Here is a 27,168-nt window from a genome sequence, read left to right on the forward strand (position 1 = left end):
TGCTTCCATCTCAACGACTGGTATATCTAGGCATGATATTGGACACCAATCTCCACAAAGCCTTTCCATCAGACAACAGGATAGCAAGGCTGAGGAGGGTCGCAAATCCTTTCCTCAGACGAGAAGAGCTTCCAGCCCAATCGTGGTTACGTCTCCTAGGTCACCTTTCCTCCTTGGCCCGTCTAGTTCCTAACGGCCGCCTCAGGATGAGATCCCTGCAATGGCGGCTCAAATCCCGGTGGAATCAAGGCCACGATTCCCCAGACATTCTGGTCCCTATGGGTCCTGCGGAACGGACGGACCTTCAGCGGTGGGTGACAGACAAAAACCTCCGAAAGGGAGTGGATCTTCTCGTCCTCCCCCCGAATTTGATGCTGTTCTCGGACTCTTCAAAAGAAGGGTGGGGGGCCCATGTTCTGAACCACAGGACCTCAGGCCTATGGTCAGAATCAGAAAAGTGCCTCCACATAAATCTGCTAGAAATGAAGGCCGTATATCGGGCACTTCAACAGTTCCAACAAACCCTGGCGGGTCACTCCGTGGTGGTGATGAGCGACAACACCACGGTAGTAGCTTACATAAACAAGCAGGGAGGTACCTTTTCACAACAGCTATCCCATCTTGCAGTAGAGATATTGAGATGGACCGAAGTCCACTCGATTCCATTATCGGCTTGCTTCATTCCGTGCAAAAGGAATGTGCTCGCCGACTGTCTGAGCAGAGCATCGCAGATAGTGAGTACCGAGTGGTCTTTAAATCGTCTAGTAGCCAACAAAGTCCTGACTTGGTGGGGTTCCCCAACAGTGGACCTGTTCGCGACAGCCTTGAACGTCAAGCTTCCGCTGTACTGTTCCCCAGTCCCGGACCCCAAGGCACTCTGGCAAGATGCCTTCCAACAACGGTGGGACAACATCGATGTTTATGCCTTCCCACCGTTCTGTCTGATGAGAAGGGTGCTCAACAAGACCAGACTATTGGTCAACCTGTCAATGACTCTAATAGCTCCGCTATGGCATCATGCAGAGTGGTTCCCGGACCTTCTGCAGCTCCTGACGGAACTCCCGAGAGAACTTCCTCCGCGACACGAGCTACTCAAGCAACCACACTGCAACATCTTCCACAAAGCCGTAGCATCGCTTCGGCTTCACGCCTGGAGACTATCCAGCATCTCCTCACAGAGATAGGCTTTTCGCAACAAGTTGCAGAAAGGATGTCTCGGCACCTAGGAAAGTCATCCTCAGGGGTCTACCAGGCGAAGTGGAGAGTCTTCTGTGGTTGGTGTCGTGGAAGGGATATCTCTCCCCTCGATGCCACTATTCCAGCAATAGCGGAGTTCTTCGTGTATTTGCGGGAAGAAATGCGCCTTTCAGTCTCGGCAGTGAAAGGCTATCGCTCAGTCTTAAGCCTAGCCGTCAGGCTGAAAGGAATGGATATTTCCTCCTCGCTGGAACTTTCTCTACTCATACGAAGCTACGAGCTTACCTGCCCTCAGTCGGAAGTGAGACCTCCTCCATGGAACGTGGTTCGAGTCCTCAGGTCTTTCTAGAGACCTCCGTTCGAACCATTACGCCAGGCTTCTGATCGTCACCTGACTTGGAAGACGGTGTTCCTACTCGCATTGGCCTCGGCCAAGCGAGTCAGCGAACTTCATGGTCTCTGGTACGACGTCACCCATTCAAGGGGATGGGGGAGGTAACGTTCGGGTTCATCCCTGAGTTCGTGGCTAAGACTCAAAATCCTGGGATTCCAGACCCACGGTTCGACTCCTTCTGGATTTCGAGTCTCCGTTCTGTAACAGATGACCCAGACCATCTCCTACTGTGCCCAGTAAGGAGTCTGAGGCTCTATCTTAAGAGAACAGCTGCAGTTCGTCCTCAAGTGCGAGCATTGTTTGTGAGCACAGGAAGGACGAAGAGGGGGTCACTAAGAACACCATCTCAGCATGGATTCGCAGGGTCATCCACCATTCCCTGAATCCAGACCCTCCTCCGTCACGTCGCCCTAGAGCACACGATGTCAGAGGCATTGTTACGTCCCTGGCATTCAAGAGAAATTACTCAGTGACGCAAGTTATACAAGCAGGGGTTTGGAAGCGTCAAACGACCTTCACAGCCCACTACCTGCAGGACGTGACCCACAGGAGGCTCGATACGTTCTCTATCGGCCCTGTGGTGGCTGCACAACAGTTGGTTTAAACCTCAGGCTCCTTAATGGACAAGTAGCAGAAGGTTGAGGGCATTTTTACCCGGTTTTAGTCTGCATGAATGAAAAAGTATGCCTAGCCCTTACTCTTTTCTTCATCCTCCCCTCTCTTGGGGAAAGCAGCATCCTGGGTTCTCTGCACAGCTGACCTCAAACCACTGCAGTTAAACCATGTTTCCTTGTGTTCCTAGTATTAAGATAATACTGTCGCGTCCCCCATACCATGCTTCCTTGTGTTCCTAGTATTAAGATAATACTGTCGCGTCCCCCATACCCTGACGAGGTGGTATTGGGAACGTCCTATCCTAGAATTCCATCTAAAGGATTCCAGGTCAACTTCCTAGGACGAGGCACACTTCATTCCTTCACACACAAGCTTACGTAGGCCGCACATTCCTTGCAGAGCAAGGGATTTGCGAGGTGCAGGGACTCCTTTTCTCGAGTGCTACATACTCGGATTCTGAGTCCACGGCCAAAGCCAAAGCCAGTAAGGCTGGGACTTACCACCCTACCTAAGGGTTAAGTCACCCTATTTAAATAGCGTGGTTTGTATTTCGGTTACGGAACAAATGACAAATTCGTAGATAATTTGTATTTTTCCTAACCATACAAACCTTAGCTATTTAATCATACTTGCCCGCCAGCCCTGTCCCCCGTGAAGTCCTACCTCTAAGCGAAGTGAATCAGTTCACCGGTGTGTGAGGAGGGAGGGGTAGCTAGCTACCTCTCCCCTACCCCCCCCGCTAACTAACGAGGGGGTAGTTAACCCTCGTTAAAATCTAATGGCTCGTCATTTCAGCTATGCCGAAAGTAATACCCTATTTAAATAGCTAAGGTTTGTATGGTTAGGAAAAATACAAATTATCTACGAATTTGTCATGATGTACAGAAATCCCTTGTTCTGGAGAGGGAGGTCTCAACCTTCCGGACTCACCAGTGGTAGCTTATACACCCCCCCCACCCCCCGAAACCCCCCCAAGCGGCGGCGCGAGCCCTAAACCACGCCCCCTTGGGCGGAGTTACCAGGGACGAGCGGGTTGACTCAGCAATGGAAGTCACATTTCTGAAGTTGACTTCGGCACAGAACGTTCTCCTCTTTTCCCTCCCGCTGCTCCCAACATATATTTGCTGGTTTTCATTATTCTGCACTCAGCAACCAGAGTAATATCTCAGCCCACGGCTTAATTATGGCTAGGCAAATTCTTACTTCCGTGGAGGTGCATCGGCTTAGCGAAGACTCCAGCAAAGAGGAGAACGTAATCAGTAACGAAAAACGAACACAATCGACTGCAGGAAGTGATATGCCTTCTAATTCTGATATTGTAAATATGTTACTCCTCCAGAATCAAACACTCATGAAAATTATTCAGTAAAGGTAAGGTTTTAAATTCTATTTACAACGAAAACGTCATATGGAAAGCAGCTGATTTAGACTAATGACGTCACAAATGCAAATGGCGGCCCCCATACGTAAGTTTGTTATGATTTGAGTGCTTAGAGCAGGCATTTCCGAACATAGCGTAAGTCGCTTAAGCAAAGCATGTGCATGATTACAACACGAATAATTGGAGTAAACAAACTAAATACTCCAATTTATATATATAACAAAATTATAATTAGGTATACAAAACAAATTGCTTGCCTGACACATCAAAAGCACGCAGCTTAATAGGCAGTAGGCTAGACCACAGGTAAGTTCGAGTTTACATTTCTCGCTTTAAACCTATCGACACTAGCCTAGGCCCTGGGGGGCGATCTGATAAGGGTTACATATGAGGCAGGTCTAGTTTATTAATAATAACAGATATAAACTTATCATTCACTTAAATATGGCACTGAATTAACCTAAGAGGGCTATTTGAGTCGTGAACCCCATTGCCTGACTTCAGCCTTCTAGGTCTGCTGCTGTCCATATTTACTATACCTGTTGAACAAACATTTAAATTAATCTATGGTAAATAATTCACTGATATTAAACATTCATCTCGGCAGAATGAGGCTCCCCCTCCTACTAAGCGCTCAAGACGATCACCTGAATTACCTGAAAGTGCAAATTTAGACCTCTTTTCCTTTTATAATAATGGAGATGAAAGTGATTACGAGGATTTCAACCTTCTTACCTTCCATAAACCCATTCCTTCATATATTTCCACCAATTTCAAAGCTGAACCATCTTTTCATAGAGAAGGGAAAATTCCATTGAATAATTCACTAGTAGCATTAACTTTCAGTGAAGGCCATAGTGATAACCGGGATAAATTCTTTGTTAGTAGTCAAAATAAGGAGTTCTCAGACTTTTTTAGATTAATATTCCGAAGTTGAATTTCTGGCCTGAAGGTAAGGTATTTGATGACAGCTATAAGAGAAAATTTTTCTATGACATAGAAAATATTAAAATGAGTATTTCTGCCTTTCAAGGGCATGCAGCACTGGCACACATTGTATACCCCTCCAAATTAAATGACATTGATTTTTTGTCCAAGATTATTATTGGTCCCCTAAGAAGGAGCATAGACCTCATACAAAATTTGATAAGAAATTTCAGAAGCAGAGCACTTCCTAGATACCTCAAGGAAGAGATAAGAGATCTTATAATCAAAGCAGACATTAAAGAAGTTTGGAATTTAACTGAAGACCAAAAATCAGCCATTGCTGCCTGCTTTCACAAGGGTCCCCTCCTCAGAGGAGGGGCAGAAAACTTCAGGGGTAGGAAATTCAACTTTGGGGGCAGATTTCAGGGAAGAAGGTTCAGTTTCCTCAAAGGTAACCCTAACTTTAGATTCAAGTCTCAGCCGCTTAGAAGAAGTGATAGGCGAGGTGGGTACAGGGGGGGGGAGGTCACAAAATGGACAAGCTAATAGTTCAGGAGCCAGAGGAAAGAAAGACCCTAGAAATTGAGCCATGCTCCGCACCAATTCAAAGAGATTTTTTCAGCACCAGTATTCTATGCACCAGTTGATAACGATATTTACTCTGCACCAGTTAATAATGAGCTTTGCTCAGCACCAGTTAATAACGAGCTTTGCTCAGCACCAGTTAATAACGAGCTTTGCTCAGCACCAGTTAATAACGAGCTTTGCTCAGCACCAGTGGTTAATGAGCTTTGCTCAGCACCAGTGGTTAATGAGCTTTGCTCAGCACCAGATAATAATGAGCTATGCTCTGCACCAGACCATCATGACATTGGGCCAAAGGCTATAAATCAAGATAGAAGTAAAGAGACCTTGCCTTTGGCCTCAAACCCAATGAATAACTCCTCCCAGAGCCCCCCAGAGAATAGGATAGGTAAGTCATTACTAAAGAATATTGATAGTTGGAGAAAGCTTCCCAATGCCTCTTTTGCTTGTAAAATTATCAATGAAGGGGGGAGAATTCCGTTTAATAATAAACTTAAAGCCCAGAGGTCATTAAAAAGAACAGGTAAAGATAAGTTTTATTCAATTAACAAGCGTAAAATATTGGAAAGAGAATGTGACAGACTGCTAAAACTAGGTGTCATAGAGCAGATCCCCAGAACTTCCTTTTACTACTCCAACCACATATTTTATAAATTCAAATCAGATGGAACAGTATGACTAATCTTTGACATGAAGGTGCTCAACACCATGATTAAAAAAACCTTCTTTTACCATGCTCAAGGCCAATACTATATTTCCCTATCTACATCTAAACTCTTGGGCCTGCAAACTAGATTTAAAAGATGCTTATTGGCACATTCCATTACATGCAAGTAGCCAGAAATTTCTAACCTTCAAACTAGGTAAAAGGAAGTTCAAATGGACTGTGATACCCTTTGGACTAAAGACAGCACCTTATATTTTTTCAAAGATAATGTACACGGTGATCAAGTATATTAGAACTTCATATAACATCTTAATATTCAATTATCTTGATGACATTCTTATATTAGCAAAAGATTATTTAAAATGTAAAAATCACATTCAGCTAGTCATTAAGATCTTGTCAGACTTAGGATGGAATATCCCACTTAAAAAATCTACAATTGAACCGACTCAAAGAATTGAATTTTTAGGAGTGCATTACAATATGATTAAGAAAACTATGAATCCCAGTGGGAAAAACATAGAGAAGTGTGTCGAATTGGCCAAAGCTTTCTCCAACTCTGTTAAATCTGACCTGCATTCCTATCAAATGTTAATCGGAGCTTTAAATTTCAGTGCATCCTATACAAGCTTGGGAAGATTCCATCTTAAATATCTCTACAGATACCACAGTTATTTTAATTCAGGGTACAAAATCATTCCCCACACCTTCAAAAAATACCTAAAGCCATGGGAACAGAGACAAATGTACAGAGAGGTTATCATTCCAAAACCACAAATAGATGCAGAACTTTTCACCGACGCTTCCAACCAGGGTTGGGGAGGTGCATTAGTAATAGCGGGTAATATGCTCTCAATAAATGGAACTTGGACAAATGAAGAATCCTCCCTTCACATCAATGTAAGAGAGTTATTAGCTTGCTTCTATTCTTTGGAACACTTAATCACAAGGTTATACAACAAGGTAGTCTTAATACATGTTGATTCAAAGGTTACTTATTGTTGGCTAAGGAAACAGGGTAGTATCAGAAACAAGTTAGCTCATGAACTGGTCAGGGAAATACTTAGTACCATGAAGGGTCACAACATAGATAAATTCCAGATGGATCAGGGGAGTAAGTACAGTACGGTCCCGAATTATGCGTGTTCGAATTATACGAATCCCCTTTTATGCAACCTCTATTTTTCAAAAATAAATTTTCTGTATCTGCGAAGCTGTTCAAAGTCTGCTAGTCAAGCTCTACAAAATATATCAAATCTATTGTCTTTTTAAGTATATTGGTAGCCCTAAATACGGTGATTTATAATAAATGTTACAAAACAATATTAACATTACATTTCATTAACATAATTTCATAATGAATAGCCTATTTAAGGATAAAATTCCACATCAACAATGAAATCAACTGTTAACTGTGCGAGTCCAGCTGACAAAATGTAAACAGAAATGTGGTTATGTTCTCAGCAATCTTTATCTTTCTCCAACCTTTCGATAATTTTAATGGTAGTGTTAATGATGGTATATTAAAGCATTATTTTTGTTTAGTACAGTATATATTAAAGCTTTATTTTTCCCTTCGGGCGTTCAAGGTTTTCACGAGTAGACTGGGTTCGTTTATCGGCAGTGAATAGCCTAAACTTCGGTAACGAGTCGGCAATATTTTGTCATATTTTAAACAGTATACATTTGATTTGCAAAGATTGGTTTTGTAGAGTACACGGTATAATTATAATAATATCTCTCTCTCTCTCTCTCTCTCTCTCTCTCTCTCTCTCTCTCTCTCTCTCTCTCTCTCTCTCTCTCTCTCTCTCTCTCTCTCTCTCTCAGAAATAAAACCTTAGTTCACATATGGCAACCTGAGTTTAAGAATGAAATTAACATGACTATTGTTAGTTATGGCGATCAATTCCTCACTTCAGGAGGTACACGAAACAAAAACATGGCATTCGATTACAACAGCTGATTCTCTCTCTCTCTCTCTCTCTCTCTCTCTCTCTCTCTCTCTCTCTCTCTCTCTCTCTCTCTCTCTCTCTCTCTCTCGTGTTATACAATACTTACAAATAGATGAAGAAACCAAAATCGGGTTTCTTAAAGTGTCAATTAAATACGAAAAGAAAAAATTATACCGTTTATACATCCATTTCAATCATAGCTTAAAATACGGTATCCGATTTCGTCAGCAAACCACAATTTTCAATATTAAACTTACCCGGTGATCATATAGCTGTCAGCTCTGCTGCCCGACAGAAAAACTTAAGGACGAAATACGCCAGCGATCGCTATACAGGTGGGGGTGTACATCAACAGCGCCATCTGTCGAGCAGGTACTCAAGTACTCCATGTCAACACAGAACCAATTTTCTCTCTGTCGTGCCACCGGCAAGACCTACTAAATACGCTGTTGTTTTCTGGATTGATTTTCACGTTATTTGGTGAAGTATTAATTTCTGGTTATTAGCTATCGCTGTGCAGAAGTTATCTTCAATACTTCCTTGCATTCTTTTATTGAATTTTGGATTATTTGTTGACGACTTGGATAGATTTTGAATTCCCCCCTTTGACTAATTCAAGATGTCTGACCCTTCTCAAGTCCCCAAGTACAGGAAGTGTAGCGCTAGGGACTGTTCAAGGCGTCTTCCGAAGGCCTCTATCGATCCGCACACCATTTGTTCCAATTGTAGGGGTAAAGCCTGTCAATTGGAAGATCGATGTGAGGAATGCGTTGGGCTTTCGGAATTCGATTTTCAAGAATTCCTGAAATATGCACGTAGGCTAGAGAAGGATAGAATCAGGAGGAGTTCGTCTCGCTCAGTAGATTTTTCCTCTCCCCATGCCCCACAACCTATTCCTTCCCCTGTAGTGGTTGCACCCGACCCCCCTGCTAGCTCTCATCAACCTTCGATGGCAGATATGATGCGTGCCATCCAGGCTCTGGGTGAGAGAGTCGAGTCATTGGCGAATGACCGCAATCAACTCATGGCTGACGTCAGGGAGTTGAAAGGTAAGAGTGCAGTGGGAAGTGAAGTGAGTGTTTGTGCAGTGAAAAGTGTCAGTGTTACGCATGAGGGTGCGTCTGTTCGTGCCTGTCGTCCTCCCAGTCCGGGACCTCTTGCAAGCTCCCAAGCCCAGGGGAGAAGCAATGTCGTACGACCAAAGGGTTCGACAGGCTTTAATCAGCGGACAGACGTTCCCTCCGTGGTTTCGGACGTATCTTGCCTAGATCGTCCCACCCACAAGAAGACGAGTGAGCCCGTTCATTCCTCGTCTGCGGAAGAGGTTTCACGCCAGAAACGATGGACCAAGGTCTCACGGCCTCTTAAACGCAAGGTCCCTTCCGAGCAAGTCCAACGGCCCAGGTGTAGCCACTGGGTCAGTTCGGACTCGCTGCAGTCCTCCGACGACTGCACACCTCCTAAGAGAGGCAAAGTGGTACCGCAACAGGCAGTAACTCCGTCTGTTGCCGCACCAGCTGCTGTAGACCCTAAGTGGTCTTTGCTACAGTCTATGCAGACTCAGTTAGCTTCCTTTATGCAGGAGTATCGTGCGGAGAAGGTTGACGCTGCACCCGTTAGCCTACAACCTACCACGGTTGTGCGCCCAGCAGACGCTGAGGCTGCCTGCTCCCTCATTCCAGCTGTGAGAGCTCCTCCACCCATGCGCAGTCGACCCTGCCAGACGCATGTTGACGTTCACCGACGCACGGAACCCTCCGTTGACGTTCGTGTGCTACCACAACAACAGGAGGGTGGAGTTAAGTTGCCGTGTTTTGACGCGGTGCGTCAGCCTCCGCAACCCACGGTCTCCGCTATCCGACCACAGTCAGGAGTTGACGCTTTGCGTCCCCACTCAGCTATGGTTGTTGCCAGTTCTCAGACTGACCAACAGTTGCATGACGTTGGGTCCAGTGCAGTCACGCATGCACCCGTGCTGCCGGACTCAGCCGTCCAGCTTTTACCTACTCCTTTGCCGCTTCCTCCTCAACATTCAGACGATGGACTCTCTGATGATGACGAAGCTGCACATCTTGACGACCAACACTCGGACATCGACGAACCCAAGACCACGCCTCCCTCCTTAGACTTTAGGAAAGTGCTTGCGCTGTTCAAGGATTTATATCCGGATCAGTTTGTGTCTGCAGCACCACGCTCGCCTCCCTCTGAGTTCGCTTTAGGCATGCAGTCAGCAGCACCTGCCTTTACGAAGCTCGTACTCGCGCGCTCGTCCAAGAGAGCTTTAAGGGTACTGGGAGAGTGGTTGCAGTCCAAAAAGCAACTTGGGAAGACAACCTTCATGTTTCCCCCGGCCAAGCTTGCTTCCAGATCTAGCGTCTGGTATGCCACGGGAGAAGTTCTCGGCTTGGGAGTTCCTGCCTCTGCCCAGGGCGACTTCTCAAGTCTGGTAGACTCTCCCCGCAGGCTGGCTATGAGACGCTCCAAGATTTGCTGGACTCCTTCGGATATGGACCATCTTATGAAAGGAGTTTTCCGTGCATTCGAAGTCTTTAACTTCTTGGACTGGTGTTTGGGAGCGTTGAGCAGGAAGACCTCCCCTTCTGATAAGGAAACTTCCATGCTCATTATGTCCTGCATGGACAAAGCCATACGGGATGGTTCTAGTGAGCTTGCGGCTTCTTTCGTGTCCGGGGTCCTCAAGAAGCGGGATCACCTTTGCTCCTTCTTGTCTGCTGGAGTCACCCCATGTCAAAAGTCGGAACTTATGTTTGCTCCGCTCTCGAAGTGTCTCTTCCCTGAAGAGTTGATCAAGGAGATTGCCGCCTCCTTGATCCAGAAAGACACTCATGACCTGGTGGCGTCATCCGCACGCAAAGCCACCCCTTTGCCATCCGTGCCTAGACCCAGGATGGACACTCCAGCGTCAAGGTTCATTCCGCCCTTTCGTGGCAGATCCTCCAGCAGAGGAGGTGCTCGTGCCGAAAGTCAACGTGGGAGCAAGAAGAAGGGTTCCAAGTCCTCTAGAGGCAGAGTCTGACTGCCACCTTCTTCAGACAGCAGTGGGAGCCAGGCTCAAGAACTACTGGCAGGCCTGGGAGAACAGGGGCGCAGACGCACAGTCTGTGAAGTTACTCAGAGAGGGGTACAGGATTCCATTCTTGCGCAAGCCCCCTCTAGCAACAACTCCCATCGACCTCTCTCCCAGGTACAGAGAGGAGGACAAGAGGCTAGCTTTACAGCAAGAGGTGTCTCTCTTACTTCAAAAGGGAGCGGTAGTCATAGTCCGGGACCATCAATCCCCGGGCTTCTACAACCGTCTCTTCTTAGTGGCGAAGAAGACAGGAGGGTGGAGACCGGTGCTAGACGTCAGTGCTCTGAATGTCTTTGTCACAAAGCAGACGTTCACCATGGAGACGACAAAGTCGGTTCTAGCATCGGTCAGGAAGGAAGACTGGATGGTCTCGTTAGACCTAAAGGACGCTTACTTTCACGTCCCCATCCACCCAGATTCCCAACCTTTTCTAAGGTTCTTTTTTTGGGAAGGTTGTATACCAGTTCCAAGCCCTGTGCTTTGGCCTAAGCACGGCACCTCTAGTTTTTACCAAACTGATGAGGAATATTGCCAAATTCCTGCATTTAGCAGACATCAGAGCCTCCCTCTATTTGGACGACTGGCTTTTAAGAGCTGCGTCAAGTCGTCGCTGTCTGGAGAATCTAAAGTGGACTCTGGATCTGACCGAGGAATTGGGTCTCCTGGTCAATATGGGAAAGTCCCAACTCGTCCCATCCCAAACTATAGTATACCTAGGAATGGAGATTCAGAGTCAAGCTTTTCGGGCTTTTCCGTCGGCCCCCAGAATCAGTCAAGCCCAAGAATGCATCCAGAACATGCTGAAGAAGGACCGATGTTCAGTCAGACAGTGGATGAGTCTGATAGGGACGCTTTCATCACTGGACCAGTTCATCGCGTTAGGGAGACTCCACCTCCGACCCCTTCAATTTCACCTAGCTGTTCACTGGAGAAAGGACAAGACGCTAGAAGCGGTCTCGGTTCCTATTTCCGAGAAGATGAAGTCTTCACTGACTTGGTGGAAGAACAACATTCTCCTCAGGGAGGGTCTGCCACTGGCTGTTCAGACCCCCGACCACCTTCTCTTCTCGGACGCATCGTACACGGGCTGGGGTGCGACATTGGACGGTCGGGAATGCTCGGGCACGTGGAATACGGATCAAAGAACGTTGCACATCAACTGCAAGGAGCTACTGGCAGTTCATCTGACCTTGAGAAGCTTCAAGTCCCTCCTTCTAGGCAAGGTGGTGGAGGTGAACTCCGACAACACCACAGCCTTGGCGTACATCTCCAAGCAAGGAGGGACTCATTCGATGACGTTGTACGAGATCGCAAGGGACCTCCTCACCTGGTCAAGAGATCGAAACATATCCCTAGTAACGAGGTTCATTCAAGGCGACATGAATGTCATGGCAGACCGCCTCAGCCGGAAGGGTCAAATCATCCCAACAGAGTGGACCCTTCACAAGAATGTATGCAACAGACTATGGGCCTTGTGGGGTCAGCCTACCATAGATCTGTTCGCAACCTCGATGACCAAGAGGCTCCCAATTTATTGCTCACCGATTCCGGACCCAGCAGCAGTTCACATAGATGCCTTTCTTCTGGATTGGTCCCATCTAGACCTTTATGCGTTCCCCCCGTTCAAGATTGTCAACAGAGTACTGCAGAAGTTCGCCTCTCACGAAGGGACAAGGTTGACGTTGGTTGCTCCCCTCTGGCCCGCGAGAGAATGGTTCACCGAGGTACTGCAATGGCTAGTAGACGTTCCCAGAACACTTCCTCTAAGAGTGGACCTTCTGCGTCAGCCGCATGTAAAGAAGGTACACCCAAGCCTCCACGCTCTTCGTCTGACTGCCTTCAGACTATCGAAAGACTCTCGAGAGCTAGAGGCTTTTCGAAGGAGGCAGCCAGAGCGATTGCTAGAGCAAGGAGGACATCCACTCTCAAAGTCTACCAGTCGATGTGGGAAGTCTTCCGAAGCTGGTGCAAGTCGAAATCAGTATCCTCAACCAGTACCTCTGTAACTCAGATAGCTGACTTCCTTTTATACCTAAGGAAGGAAAGATCCCTTTCAGCTCCCACGATCAAGGGTTACAGAAGCATGTTGGCAGCAGTCTTCCGTCACAGAGGCTTAGATCTTTCCAACAACAAAGATCTACAGGACCTCCTTAAGTCTTTTGAGACCTCGAAGGAGCGTCGGTTGGCCACACCAGGTTGGAACTTAGACGTGGTACTAAGATTCCTTATGTCAGCAAGGTTCGAACCACTTCAATCAGCCTCTTTTAAAGATCCCACTTTGAAAACTCTTTTCCTCGTCTGCTTAGCAACAGCTAAAAGAGTCAGTGAGATACACGCCTTCAGCAGGAACATTGGATTTACATCTGAAACGGCTACATGTTCCTTACAGCTTGGTTTTTTAGCCAAAAACGAACTTCCTTCTCGTCCTTGGCCCAAATCGTTCGATATTCCAAGCCTTGCTAATTTGGTTGGAAATGAACAAGAAAGAGTACTATGCCCTGTAAGAGCTCTTAAGTACTATTTGAGACGTACTAAACCATTACGTGGACAGTCAGAAGCTTTATGGTGCGCCATTAAGAAACCTTCTTTACCTATGTCGAAGAATGCAGTTTCTTATTATATCAGACTTTTGATTCGAGAAGCTCATTCCCATCTGAATGAGGAGGACCATGCTTTGCTGAAGGTAAGGACACATGAAGTTAGAGCTGTCGCAACTTCAGTGGCCTTCAAACAAAACAGATCTCTGCAGAGTGTAATGGATGCAACCTATTGGAGAAGCAAGTCAGTGTTCGCATCATTTTACCTTAAAGATGTCCAGTCTCTTTACGAGAACTGCTACACCCTGGGACCATTCGTAGCAGCGAGTGCAGTAGTGGGTGAGGGCTCAACCACTACATTCCCCTAATCCCATAACCTTTTTAATCTTTCTCTTGAAATGCTTTTTATTGTTGTTTTTTGGGTTGTCCGGAAGGCTAAGAAGCCTTTCGCATCCTGGTTGATTTGGCGGGTGGTCAAATTCTTTCTTGAGAAGCGCCTAGATTAGAGGTTTTGATGAGGTCCTTTAGTATGGGTTGCAACCCTTCATACTTCAGCTCCTATGAGTCGCTCAGCATCCTATGAGGATCGCGAGGCTCAGTAAGGAAGACGTACTTAAAAAAGGCAGAGTAATTGTTCAAGTCGACTTCCTTACCAGGTACTTATTAATTTTATGTTTGTTATTTTGAATAACTGCTAAAATGAAATACGAAATACTTAGCTCTTAATGTTAACATATATGCTGGTCCCTACCCACCCCCCTGGGTGTGAATCAGCTATATGATCACCGGGTAAGTTTAATATTGAAAAATGTTATTTTCATTAGTAAAATAAATTTTTGAATATACTTACCCGGTGATCATAAATTAAAGGACCCACCCTTCCTCCCCAATAGAGACCCAGTGGGCCGAGGAGAAAATTGGTTCTGTGTTGACATGGAGTACTTGAGTACCTGCTCGACAGATGGCGCTGTTGATGTACACCCCCACCTGTATAGCGATCGCTGGCGTATTTCGTCCTTAGGTTTTTCTGTCGGGCAGCAGAGCTGACAGCTATATGATCACCGGGTAAGTATATTCAAAAATTTATTTTACTAATGAAAATAACATTTTTTTAGGAAACATCATTTTATTCTAGAAAATTGCTACTCATTAAATAGTTAATTGCGCTTTAAGAAAACATGTGCATTTGTTTTTTAATTTCGGGAGTGTTTTAAAAATCGAGTATTGCTGACTTCTTTTTGTTTTACTTCTGGCTGTGATCAGATCAGCTGATGTCTAGTTGCCACTCTTGGGAGCATATGAATACAGTAACAAAGTATTGTTTATACCATTTCTTAACTTATTCAAACCATCTATACAGTTAGTTAATATTACATAAGCACCAATGTGTTTTAATCTATCATATTTTTTGTTTAGTACTATTAAAACTCTCTCTCTCTCTCTCTCTCTCTCTCTCTCTCTCTCTCTCTCTCTCTCTCTCTCTCTCTCTCTCTCTCTCTCTCTCTCTCTCTCTAACAAATGAAATCTTTGTGGCTTCACAAAGTATTAATTATATTAAAAATCCATCATGATTCAATTTTCCTTATTTTCTCCAAACTTGCACCATCTCTGTCATATTGAACGTTACAGCGGTAACTTATTGTTCGATGACTTTAAAACCCGGCGTAGTACTTTCTTCTTCTTTTACTTTTTTTTCTGATGGTTCCATAATTGAGGTGGGTACAAGTTGACTTATAACTGAAGTTAGGAAAAGTATTTTGGATATGAAATGGACAATTATCTTTCGTAACTGTTTAGAATTATCGTAAATTATCATTCTGTCATTAGTGGCAGTTTGAATTGTTGATTACACGCAAAAAGAAAAAAAAAGTTTTCCTGCTTTGCTACGTATGTAGGAATTTATATAGATACGGTAAATAATATTTGTTATAACATATTTACTAAAAGCTTTTAATATCATTATTTATCACTCTGATCATGCGTGTTTAATGCCTTCGTTTGTTTATTATGATCGAAGATGGAGCGTATAGTAAACGAATGGAAGGTTTCTGTTTCAGGTGGCATCATGAAGAAAAACATTATATAAATGGCATTCATTTTATTTATTTGGAAGTTCTAAGAAAAATTAAGTAGAACATTGGTAATAACAAAATCAACATATAATCAATACTTGGTAAGATTGCTGTCGATGCAAAACTTACCTATACACAGATGTGTAAATGAGTCTGTTTCTTTGTTATGATCACAGATAAACATAAATAAAACATTGGTTGTCGTTTTTTATTGTGCTTTTTGGCGTGTTTAGGAAACGCATGATATAAAAGCGCCTTTATTTTGATAATTCTGAATTTTCAATGATTCAACAAAAGCTAATCTATAGAGTGATGGTTTTCTATGCACCAGTTGTTTTATATAATAGATATGACAAACATTAAAATTTGTCTGTATTTTGGGTCGTGTTATAACGGGAAATATACGGTGTTTACACCCATCCTGGTTGTAATTTTAACCTTTTTCAAGTTATTAGAACTTTAAAGCATATGAAATGTTTGATTTATCCACAAGAACAATTTCATATTATAAAAAAATATAGTATAGTACATCGAAAGTATTGGAAATGGGAAGTAAACACGTTTGAATAGGCAAGTTGCTGGTTGCCATGGCCCCAATGGAATTATTTCTGTTTGTTGTGTGTTTCGAAATATGCGATTTTCCATTTATACGAGGTCATTGATCAACCAAATTCTCGCATAATTCGGGACCCTACTGTAACACCATCGCAGACTCACTTTCCAGGGACCTGGGTTCCATTCACACAGAAACTTCCCTCAGTGACAGTCTATTCTCCTTAATCTGCTCTGACTTCAATTCACCCCGGAAATAGATCTGTTCTCAAATGGCTTCAATACTAAGTGCAAAAAGTTTTGTTCATCTCTTCCTAACCAAAAAGCCATCAGCAATAATGCACTTACGATTAGCTGGAAGGGATCAACACCTCTCTATGCCTTTCCACCAGGATTCTTACTACACAAAGTAGCTTTTAAAATCTGTAAAGAATGCAATAATAATATGCTTTTCTGCACCATATCGCAGGGGACGGAACCATGGATTCCATTAGTGAGGTCAGTCGCGAAGCAGCACAAACGATATATTGTGAATAACGAAGACTACCAGATAGTTCTCAAGGATTGTATCTCACCCTCAGCAAAGCTCCAATCAACTTTGATCGCCTTCAAAATTTAAAGGATCAGCTCCCTAACGTCTTTCCTCCTGAGGTTTGCTCCAAAATTGCTGTCAGCTTGAGGGACAGCTCCTTGCACAAGTATGAAAACCTATACAACATTTTTAAAAGTTTCATTCACAAGGAGTATGGAAGAGACAACAAATTCCCCCTGTTAACAATTATTTTATTTTTCAATCACCTTATAGACAAGGGACTGTCTTACAACACCCTGAAGAGCTACAGAGCAGCTTTAGGTCCTATCTTGTCAGGTTATTTCCCAGGTTACTGTCTTGCAGAAGACAAATATGTCAAAGCAATGATATCGGGAGTTAATAGAAGGAAACCTAGAAATTCTCACCAGTTCCCTGGCTGGGATCTAGACAAAGTAATCTCGTTTCTCAACACCACGAGAGATAACTTTACCTTACTACTGACACAGAAAACCTTGTTCCTAGTAGCCTTAGCTTGCCCTTTAAGAGCAAATCAATTTAACAATCTCTGCATTTCCAGGAGCACCTTCACCCCAGAACACATTGTCTTACGGAACCACCCTTCCTTCATGGCCAAAAACCAAAAGAACAACTACACGCCAATAGAGATCAGCTTTAGGAAGCTTCCTAACAGACCAAAAATATGTCCAGTCAGACAATTGAACTTCTATTTGGAATACACAAACAAAGTCTGTATGGAAAGAAACATAGACAGGAAAGACCACATATGGCTAGATGAACACTTCAAGATAATATCTCTACAAAAAATGAGACAACTTTTTAGGGAGTGCATTTTCAGAGCCGACCCAAATGCAACTAAACAGTCAACGAATTTCCACTCTATAAGGGGTCAAGCTTCATCAAGACTGCTATACAATGGAGTATCTATACAAGAAATCATGTCCAGAATGAATTGGAGAAGCGACTCTGTCTTCAGCTCTTACTATGCTCTCCTCGGCTTACAGGGAGCTTTCGATGCTGTGGTCGCTGGACTTCATCTTCAAGCCCCCTGAAGCATCTGCCTAGCTACCACTGGTGAGTCCAGAAGGTTGAGACCTCCCTCTCCAGAACTGTAAGTTTACTTGTGAACGAAGGTTCAGGAGTGGGAGGTGAGACCTTCCGTACTCAAAGTCTGGGTCACCCTCCAACCCTTCCCCCTTGAGCCGAGGAGACCATGTACTTAGGAGGGATTATTCTAACAACTTCATAATTCAACAGAGTAGGTTATATACAAGAACACACACATATAATCACTATTATTCCACAGAAAACAAACTAACTGGAATCTTTCAATATTCATATCAACCAAGAGAGCACAAGAAGATTGAATTTACTAGTAAAAAGACCTTTATATCCAACAATTTGCACCTTCACAGTAATTCCTTCATAACTTGCACAACCAAGGTAAGCTCAACCACTTCTGTGTTATTTTTTGTTCTATTACAACTTCAAAAATGTGACTTCCATTGCCGAGTCAACCCGCTCGTCCCTGGTAACTCCGCCCAAGGGGGCGTGGTTTAGGGCTCGCGTTGCCGCTTGGGGGCGTTCCGAGGGGGGGGGGGGTGTATAAGCTACCACTGGTGAGTCCGGAAGGTCTCACCTCCCACTCCAGAACCTTCGTTCACAAGTAAACTTACAGATTGTGGTCAGGAAGTTGATGATTAGACTTGATTTTAGTGCTGCCTTTGACGGTGTTAGTCCTGAGGCCCTTGCTTTCAAACATAAACAGTTGGGAGTGGATGGGTCGTTTCTTAGCGCCATTACAGTATTGAATTTATAAGTAATAGATCGCAAAGAGTTGTACATTAGATCTTTGATATATAAACTATAAAAACTTGAAAAAACTAAGTGGAAGAGAAATAAGATGGAATAGTGTGCTTGAGTGTACCCCCAAACAAGAGAACTATACCCCAAATCAGTGAAAGACCATGTTACAGAGGATATGGCATTAGCTAGGACTAGAGAACAATGGTTTGATTTTTGAGAGTCCTCCTAGAAGAGCTGCGTATCATAGCTAAAAAGTGTCTTCTACCTTTTCCAAGAGGAAAGTAGCCACTGAACAAATACAGTGCAGTAGTTAAACCCTTGAGTAAAAAAAAATTGTTTGGTAATCTCAGTGTTGTCTAGTATATGAGGGCAGAGGAGAATGTGAAAATAATAGGCCAGACTATTTGGTGTATTTGTAGACAAAGAAAAAATGAGCCGTAACAAGAGAGGGAGATCCAATGTAGTACTGTCTGGCCAATCAAAGGACCCAAGAAATTCTTAAGCATTTATGAAACTCAGGTGCAATCCTTTCTGGGTATTCAGGATGTAAGCATTCAAAGATCTGCTAAAGGTAGTATCAATTATGTAAGGATTGTAATAAAAAGTTAGCACTATCTTTACTTTTGCAACTTTGGTAGTTTTAATTTCATATTCGTTATTACTAAAGGATTGTAATATACAAACAATATACAGAATCATGAACAACCCTAGCTGAAGAATTCCTAATAATTTTATTTCTTTGTATTTTCAGAGGCTCTACTTAATTGGGTCCAACAACACTCAAACCAAGTTCCGTGTGCTCAAAATAGATCGTACCGAACCTCACGCCCTTAGTATTACAGATGATAAGGTAATGCTTTATTTTGCAGCGTACATGAATTTCTGTCTTAAACCTTCTTTATTTGTTTAAATAATAATCTTTGTTCGATGTATTGTATACCTAAATATAATATCTGAAATCGATGAACAAAGTGAGGCCTAAATGATAATGTCTCATATAAATGGAATACACTACATCGTTCATCTAAGAAGATATCTTGTATTCAACCCTGGGTTACTCTCCCATTGTAGGATTTTTAATTATAAGTGAAAGGGAAGGTTATTATACTTGTGTTATGGTCTTAGAATCGTTACAGGTTCATTTAATCCCTAAAATAGGATTCAACAACAGCAGTTGAAATATGGAATATGAATATAAAAATAAGCTAAAAAGAAAAAAAAAGCACATTTATTCACAAACTTGTTTACAAAGTTGCTACTCCTTTACTTACAATAACAAATCAATTAGATTAAGGATATTGGTTTACTGTATAGGAGAACAGGCAGGAAAGTAGAGCAATAATACTTAATGGAATCTTGAAGAGTTTTCTTCAGCTGCTGAGGTGAGGATGGTATGATGACTTTAGGCTCGGGGATGTCACAGAAGGGCAGGTAAAATACAGCTGAAGTCAGCAAAATGACTTTGGACTCGAAGACATCACAGAAGGTGCGGCTTCAAGGTGGGACAGCAAATGTTTTCTCCCAGAATTTGAAGATAATGTAAAAGGGAGGACAGGCTGTAGGCAGTGCAGTATTGGCTACTTCTTGTCACAAGCAGAAAGGGCTAGCTGCTTCTCTTTGTCTAGGACATGACAAGATGTGGGAAATGAAAGTTTTTCGTCTGCAAGGGAGGCCAGAACCTGCCTCTGTTCGACTTCTGGTTTTCTTATCTTGTTCCTGTCTCATCTGGGCGTTGTTCTTATGTCTTCTGCACAATCTCTTTGGGAAGCTTACTGTAGATATCCCTATATGGACAGAGCTAATCATGATGGGTAATCGCCACATAAGGAGATTTTTTATATTCTGCATCCTGAGTGACATACTTAAAAATGCCCACTTTGGTCACATCATATAAACTTCTAGATTGAATTTTTCTATGTAATCGGGACCAGATATTGTGCCATATAACAAAAGCATGGCATGAGATGTCATCTTTGACCAAACAATAACTGAATTTCTTCTTGCAGACAGTTTTTGAAAGGAGATAGGGTTTTACTGTTTTAATAATAAATTCCTTCAATATTATTGTATCTACCCATGACAAGTTGAAACCCAAGAACCCTATTTAAACTATTTAAGCTACTGTAATGACTGTCCGTTATTTAGAACTTCTAGCTATGTGGCCATATGTGTAATGATTGTCATTGTTATGTTGTTCCATTTTGTTTGTGTTGTTTCAAGCATATTGTTTGATGAGTTATGGTTGACTATTATTTCTTATACAACAGTTCTTATGTTCTACTATACATCTGGATAATCATAGTTTTCCAAAAGTAAACCAGGATGGAAGGGTAAAGCATTATGATATTAGTTCAGCTGAATACAGTACTTAATCTCTTAGCGTACAATTATAAAATTTCATAAAATAAGTCGTGATCTTACCCTTGCACTTCCTTGCAAGTGCTTCTCTGGGTCCTAATAAACTCTGCTTCTTGGCTTCTGGTTCTTTCTCTCATGGGATCAGCTCCCTGTGGCTAAGCCCTCTTAACAAGCAAATGCCTGAATATAGTCATTGGGCTTCAGCACATCATGTCATTTCCCTGCTAAAGCCTTATGACGTGCAAGATAGCTCTTGAATTAGGGAATAATTTTTGTTTCTTTTCCTCAGTTTGACTAATTTTCTCTCTTAGTATTTCTGTTACTTATTGCTTCATCCCCCATATTTATCAACTGTCTCCTGCCTTGCTGTCAAAACCCTCTTACCCTTTTCACTATTTAGATTTTTTTGGATGGAACACCATATCCAGGATTATATTCTTTTCATAAACCAATTGTGGGAGCTGTGGTGCTTTTGCCACAACTACCCGATAATGTTTTGACCATTGGAGTGTCAGTATTCCCATACGGGTATGCAGAACTATTCTCACACTGAAATTTCTCCCTCAGATTCCAGGGGTGGAATGGAATCATATAGATAGATCTATCGGAATTCTCAATCCCATCAAGCAGGTTCGACATATACTTGAGGCACTTGAATCACAGTGGCATCCTCCCTTCGGGATAGGTTGGGGAGTGAACATTAGGGAGTCAGCTCTCATAGGTGTCATTGATGGGGAGATTAACCCTTTTACCCCCAAAGGACGTACTGGTACGTTTCACAAAACTCATCCCTTTACCCCCATGGACGTACCCGTACGTCCTTGCAAAAAAATGCTATAAAAATTCTTTTTTTCATATTTTTGATAATTTTTTGAGAAAATTCAGGCATTTTCCAAGAGAATGAGACCAACCTGACCTCTCTATGACAAAAATTAGGGCTGTTAGAGCAATTTGAAAAAAATATACTGCAAAATATGCTAGGGAAAAAATAACCCTTTGGGGGTTAAGGGTTGGAAATTTCCAAATAGCCTGGGGGTTAATGGGAGCTTCTTTAGGATTTCAGACAGTCTTAATTTTTCTCTATATAGTATTCTTTATTGGTATTATTCCCTCTTCCCTCACCTTAAACAAAGCAAGTAATCCCAATGTTTCCCGTACCCCTGGAACACATGGCGAACCCCAGACACCGTTGACGACCTCTACCTGTTTGAATATGGAAAATTCTGTTGATGACCTGGAAATTAAAAGGGACTTTTCTTCAAATGTACAAAAAAGGGATAGAAATGTGAGGAAATTGAGTCATTCATATATGGGATTTACCAATAACTTGTCATTATGAAGCATTATGGATGACTTTCAAGCCATATGGTAAGATTACTGAAATAAAGATGCATTTCAGGGAAGACGTTGGAAAATGGGAGGCATGGATCTGCTTTAATAATCATGAGGAGGTTTTTAAAGTGATTTCTGAAATTTCAAAAATAAAAATTGATAATAGCAAGATTACCAGAGCATTATGCAATACTGTTCCTTGAAACCTTCACATATATTGTTCTAGTTACTGGTATCAAAATGAATCTATGGACCCCAAAATCATACTTAATAACAGATAAAAAGCTTGTCATCAATGTGGATTATTGCGGCCTTGAAGGGAGAAGAATACATTTGTTTTAAATTTAGCAAACTAATACAAAGTAAAGTATGTGCTATAGAACGTGGAGACAATTCTAGATTTGGCGAGAAGTCCATTTTAATTCGTGCCAGTTCTAATACCCACAGACATTTATGCTGAGTAACATAAAGATCAAAGAAAATTTAATTGTGGATATAACACCGCATTTGAATTTTAGATATGGAAGAGGGGTGATTTTTAACAGACCTTTATGTATTTAGTTAGGAAGAAATCTTGGATATGTGCCCTAGAGAAATAAGGTTCATAAGATTCCCAGAACCACTATGATTATTTTAACATTGGAAGAGCAGGGTGTACACTCTCACATATACAATGAAATAAGAGAATTCCAATTCGTCTTTATAATCATAAACCTTTACAGTGCTACAATTGCTTCAAATTTGGATATGCATCTAGAGTATGCAAAAATGAAAAGATTTGCGACAATTGTTTGTAACCTGCGCATGGACCCTGTACTTCTATTACAAATTGCACTAATTTGGGCCAGGATCACAAACCATCTAGTAAGAAATTTCCACACTTTCGGATATAAGAAGCAGTTGTTCAGAAGTCAGATGCAGAGCATATCAATGTAGGATATGCTGGGCAACTTCTAAGCACAGCCAAAAGTTATGCCAAGGTCTTGAAATCTAATATTGCAGGACATCCAGAGATAATTGTCACACCACCTAGACCAGGTAATGTAAAACACCCTCTTGCTGAATCATCTTCTAAGGCTATTACCATGCCTCGTAATTTGGGTTCAGTGCCTCTCGTCGAAAAGAAATATCCTCCTTCCTCTGAATATACCACACCTCGGATGAACAACTCCGGTAGTATCATTGCCAGATTTAGGGGAAGAATCTTATGTTAGAGAGCTATTGAATGCACCTGTCATAATGGAGGTCATCATCATCATCATCTACTCCTACGCCTATTGAAGCAAAGGGCCTCAGATTTCTCCAGTCGTCTCTATCTTGAGATTTTAAATCAATACTTCTCCATTCCTCATTTCCTACTTTACGCTTCTTAGTCCTCAGCCATGTAGGTCTGGGTCTTCAAATTCTTCTAGTGCCTTGAGGAGCCCAGTTGAAAGTCTGGTGAACTAATCTCTCTTGGGGAGTGTGAAGAGCATGCCCAAACCATCTCCATTTGCCCCTCGCCATGATCTCATCCACATATGACACTCGAGTAATCTCTTTTATAGTTTCATTTCTAATCCTGTCCTGCCATTTAACTCTCAATATTCTTTTGAGGGCTTTGTTCTCAAATCTACAAATTGTTCCGACGCGATGTACAAACCTGGTAATCATTTGATATAGGAATTCGCTTCAGCTCAGCTGGAACGGCCGAAGAGAAAGAAAACTAGGCAGTTGTGCTGAATGGTTAGCTGGCGGTATGGGGCAGAGCTTTGCTCACCCCCCCCCTCACCGCCAATCCGCTTTCCTCATTCACTCGCTTCACAACGTGGATGGTTGTGCTACTCTCTGCTCTCTACACTGCAGCCCTTTGCCTTCTGTTGTACTTGTGTACTAGTGATTGTGTGATTGTTATGGAGGAGAAAGTTACTCGCTGCAGTAGGTGGCTTTCATTACCTTCTGTAGACTCACTTACACACGCTCTGCCCAACATGCAGGGGAAAACCTTGCTCTCAAGGCTCTCCCTGCAGTGAGTGTGAATCCTGGCCGTCCTTGCAGTGGCAAGCTTTCGAGAATTGACAAAAAAATATCGCCAAACCCCTAAAGCTGCTTCTGCTTTGAAGAGCCCGCCTCTTTCGAAGAAGAAGAAGGGGGAGCCGCTGCTAAGTGTGTCGTCTTAAGAGACTACCACAGCGAAGTCTGCTCACGCTCTCTCCAAGTCGGAGGAGGGTGTGAGTGTGATTTTGGGAACTCGGATTCACAGCCTGTCGTGGATTTCTCGGGTTTCGCCGGGGAAGCAGGTGACCTTAGCGCTCCCGCTACTTCGGCGCTCTCGAGGGACACACAACAGATTGTTGGAGCATCTGATACCAATGACGACTTGTTACCTGGTAAGAAGAGGGAACTTTGGGCGTCTCTTGGGTTATCAGGTAAGCCTGACTTGGATTTGTTGAAACGCTGTTTAACTCTGGCAGACGAGATTGAACAATGTCATTTGAATGATCCGATTGTTGATGAACACATGAATGTAACTGATTTTGTAACTTTATCGACTCCCATGTTCCCTGATGCCCCTGTTGTTGTTGACCATGTACTGTACCTGTTAAAGCATTTGTTCCTGGCAAAATGTAAGTTTTTTCCAAGGGTAAAATAACTGCAGGACTCCATGTTAAAACAATGGAGAGTAAGGTTTTAAACACGGAGATTTCTTTAACGACTGCTGGCAAAACCTTTACAGCTTAGCCCGCAAGTCAGTTAAAATTAAAATCTGCCAAAACTCCTGCTGATACAATATGTTTTTCAGGTTCACCACATTCACCAACTATGGCTCTTCCTACGGACATGGCTCAGGTTGTTCATCCTCGTCCAGTGTCTTCTGCTGTTGCCTCGACCACCGTTCCGGTACCTCGGAGGGGACACAAGAAGAGGAAGCGTGGGCGGTATTCCTCTTCTAGTTCCTCCTCCTCTCTCTCCTCCTCTTTGTCTTCATCTTTTGACTCTGACTCTTCTCCCCCAAAGAGAAAGAGGAAGAGGAAGAAGAGGAAAGCGAAGAGAGCCAGGAAGGCCAGTCACAGTCGAAGGGACATGGCGCCCCGAGACACCTCTTCTCCTCCGGGAGATGAGGGCGACGCAAGAGATTCCCGTGTTCCCCACGCTTGTGGGATTCTTCACAGCGAATCTCGCGCAAGGTCTCTATGCACGGAAATCACGCTCGAGGGCGTAGGTATCTTCTCCCAGAGCATGGTGACGGGGTCCTCGGGCCCCCAAGCTGCTGCTCAGACTCAAATTGAATCGCTCTTGAGCGGGGAAATGTGAGTCCCGGGTTCGGCACGAGAAATTACAGCCGTGGTCTCTCGTGAAGAATCCATGGTACGCACGACTACCTCTACGGGGGTAGCCTCTCCACGACTCGTGTGTCGCTTGAGCAGGGAGCAAGCCCAGACAGCCGCGCACTCGACCCGCACGACTCGGGCCCAGCATGGAGCCACCTCGCGGCTCAGCCCGTGACATGGGGGCCGGTCATGCACGACCAGGCTAGTTCTCATGCATACCAGCCGCCTGAGGTGCAGCCAACCCCCATGCCTTCTGGCCATGTAACAGGTGAGGCCACGCACACCACTCGCGAGACTAACCTGTCTACACCTCCTGGTGTGAGCGCTGCAGTTCCCAGCGACCCCGCTCATGCTCGAGCTCCTTCGCTAGCTTCGTGAGGCTCGCAGCGACCAGTCACGCACTTGGTCGCAGTGAGAACCTTGATGCATTCTGTCGGGGATGAACCCTGCCAGGGTCCTTCCTCGACTCCTGAATACACGCCTGGTTTGGTCTTAGGACCAGAGCGAGGGTATTCATTGGGAATGTCATCACCTATGCAGCATGTCGCTTCCCCTATACCTACGGATGTAGCGGGACCGAGGGATCAGCCACCTCCACAACCTTCACAGGCCGTGGAGACTGAAGATCCTGAGGTGGAGTCGCCGTTCCTAGAGGTCATTAACCTCATGCGTAAGATTAATGGCCTCAGGGCTCCTCCTGCAGTAGTGTCTGAGGATAAGTGTACAGCCTTGGAAATCCTATGGGAAGCTCCCGAAGGCAGTTCACGGCCCATCACTCTACCCTAGACAGGCTGCTCGAGCATTGGACCGAGTGAGTGACCAGATCGCAGGACCTGGTCACTCGCTTAGGAGCCAAGGTTCGAACAAGCTTCTCCCTCAACCATTCCAGCGACAGAAGAGGTACTATATCACAGAGTCTTCTGTGCCTCTCAGAGTGTCTCCTTTTTGGCCTCTGAGATTTCAACTATGGAGTCCATCTCTGTAGCTGCTCTCCATGCTGCTTCGTGGGTCGACCACTGGTGTGGTACGGCCACAGTGTTCGCGCGGGACACCAAGCTCGCTACCCCCGAACACATGGAGCAGTAAAGGAACCTGGCTTTGTCTGATGGGAAAGCGGTTGCTTTACTCTTAGGCCAGCTTGCTACCCAGTATGCCAATCTGATCCTCAAAAAGCGCGAGGCAGTAGCCGCTCGTTTGGCGAGATAGATTGGTTCAGGAGAGGCCCTGGCACTCAGGAACGCTCCTATTAAAGCTGCAACTTCTCTCTTTCCACCAGAGGAAGTTCAGGCTGCACGGGATAAATGGCGCCTCAACTCGAAGGACTCCATTATCCATCAGGCGTAGGCTGTGAATTTCAAGGGACCTGGTCTCGCGAAACCGTCCGCATCCAGGCTGAATCAGGCCAAGCCCATGGGAAGTAGCAAGGGTACCGCTGGTTGTGCTCCTGTTACTCCTGTGCAGCCAAGACCTGCTCCTGTTCAGAAGGATTCTGCCCCCAAACAGACCTTTCAGCCTCCCTTGGGAGCTCCTCCACGTCGGGGAAAGAACAGGGGCAAGCGAGGGAAAGGGAAACGCTGAGATTAGCTTTCCCCTTCCCATGCTAATGAAGGTATGGGGATGCCTATCGCGCCATTGGGCGATGTGGCAGCACCTTGGGGGCCGAGGAATGGGTAGTGTTGACCCTTCGCGAAGGGTACAAGCTCCCATTCGTGCTTAATCTGCCCCACTATCCTCCACTCCAATAGCGTTCCACACGTACGCTCCAACATCTCCAAAGGCTCTGGCCTTAGAGGCGGAGGTCCAGGAAATGTAAGAGAAGGATGCTCTAGAAGTCGTGCATG

General features: G+C 44.0%; 1 protein-coding gene across 1 annotated transcript in view; it reads left to right on the top strand.

Moving 5' to 3' along the window:
- Positions 1–27,168, top strand: part of LOC137615798 (polyphosphoinositide phosphatase-like) — a 62,631-nt gene that overhangs the window by 15,471 nt on the left and 19,992 nt on the right. The window contains exon 3 of the mRNA XM_068345491.1: positions 19,078–19,176. Within this exon, the coding sequence (XP_068201592.1) occupies positions 19,078–19,176 (99 nt within the window). The remainder of the gene's footprint in view (positions 1–19,077; positions 19,177–27,168) is intronic.

This window comes from Palaemon carinicauda, chromosome 22 (genome assembly GCF_036898095.1).
Source record: "Palaemon carinicauda isolate YSFRI2023 chromosome 22, ASM3689809v2, whole genome shotgun sequence".
Taxonomy (NCBI): Eukaryota; Metazoa; Arthropoda; class Malacostraca; order Decapoda; family Palaemonidae; genus Palaemon; species Palaemon carinicauda.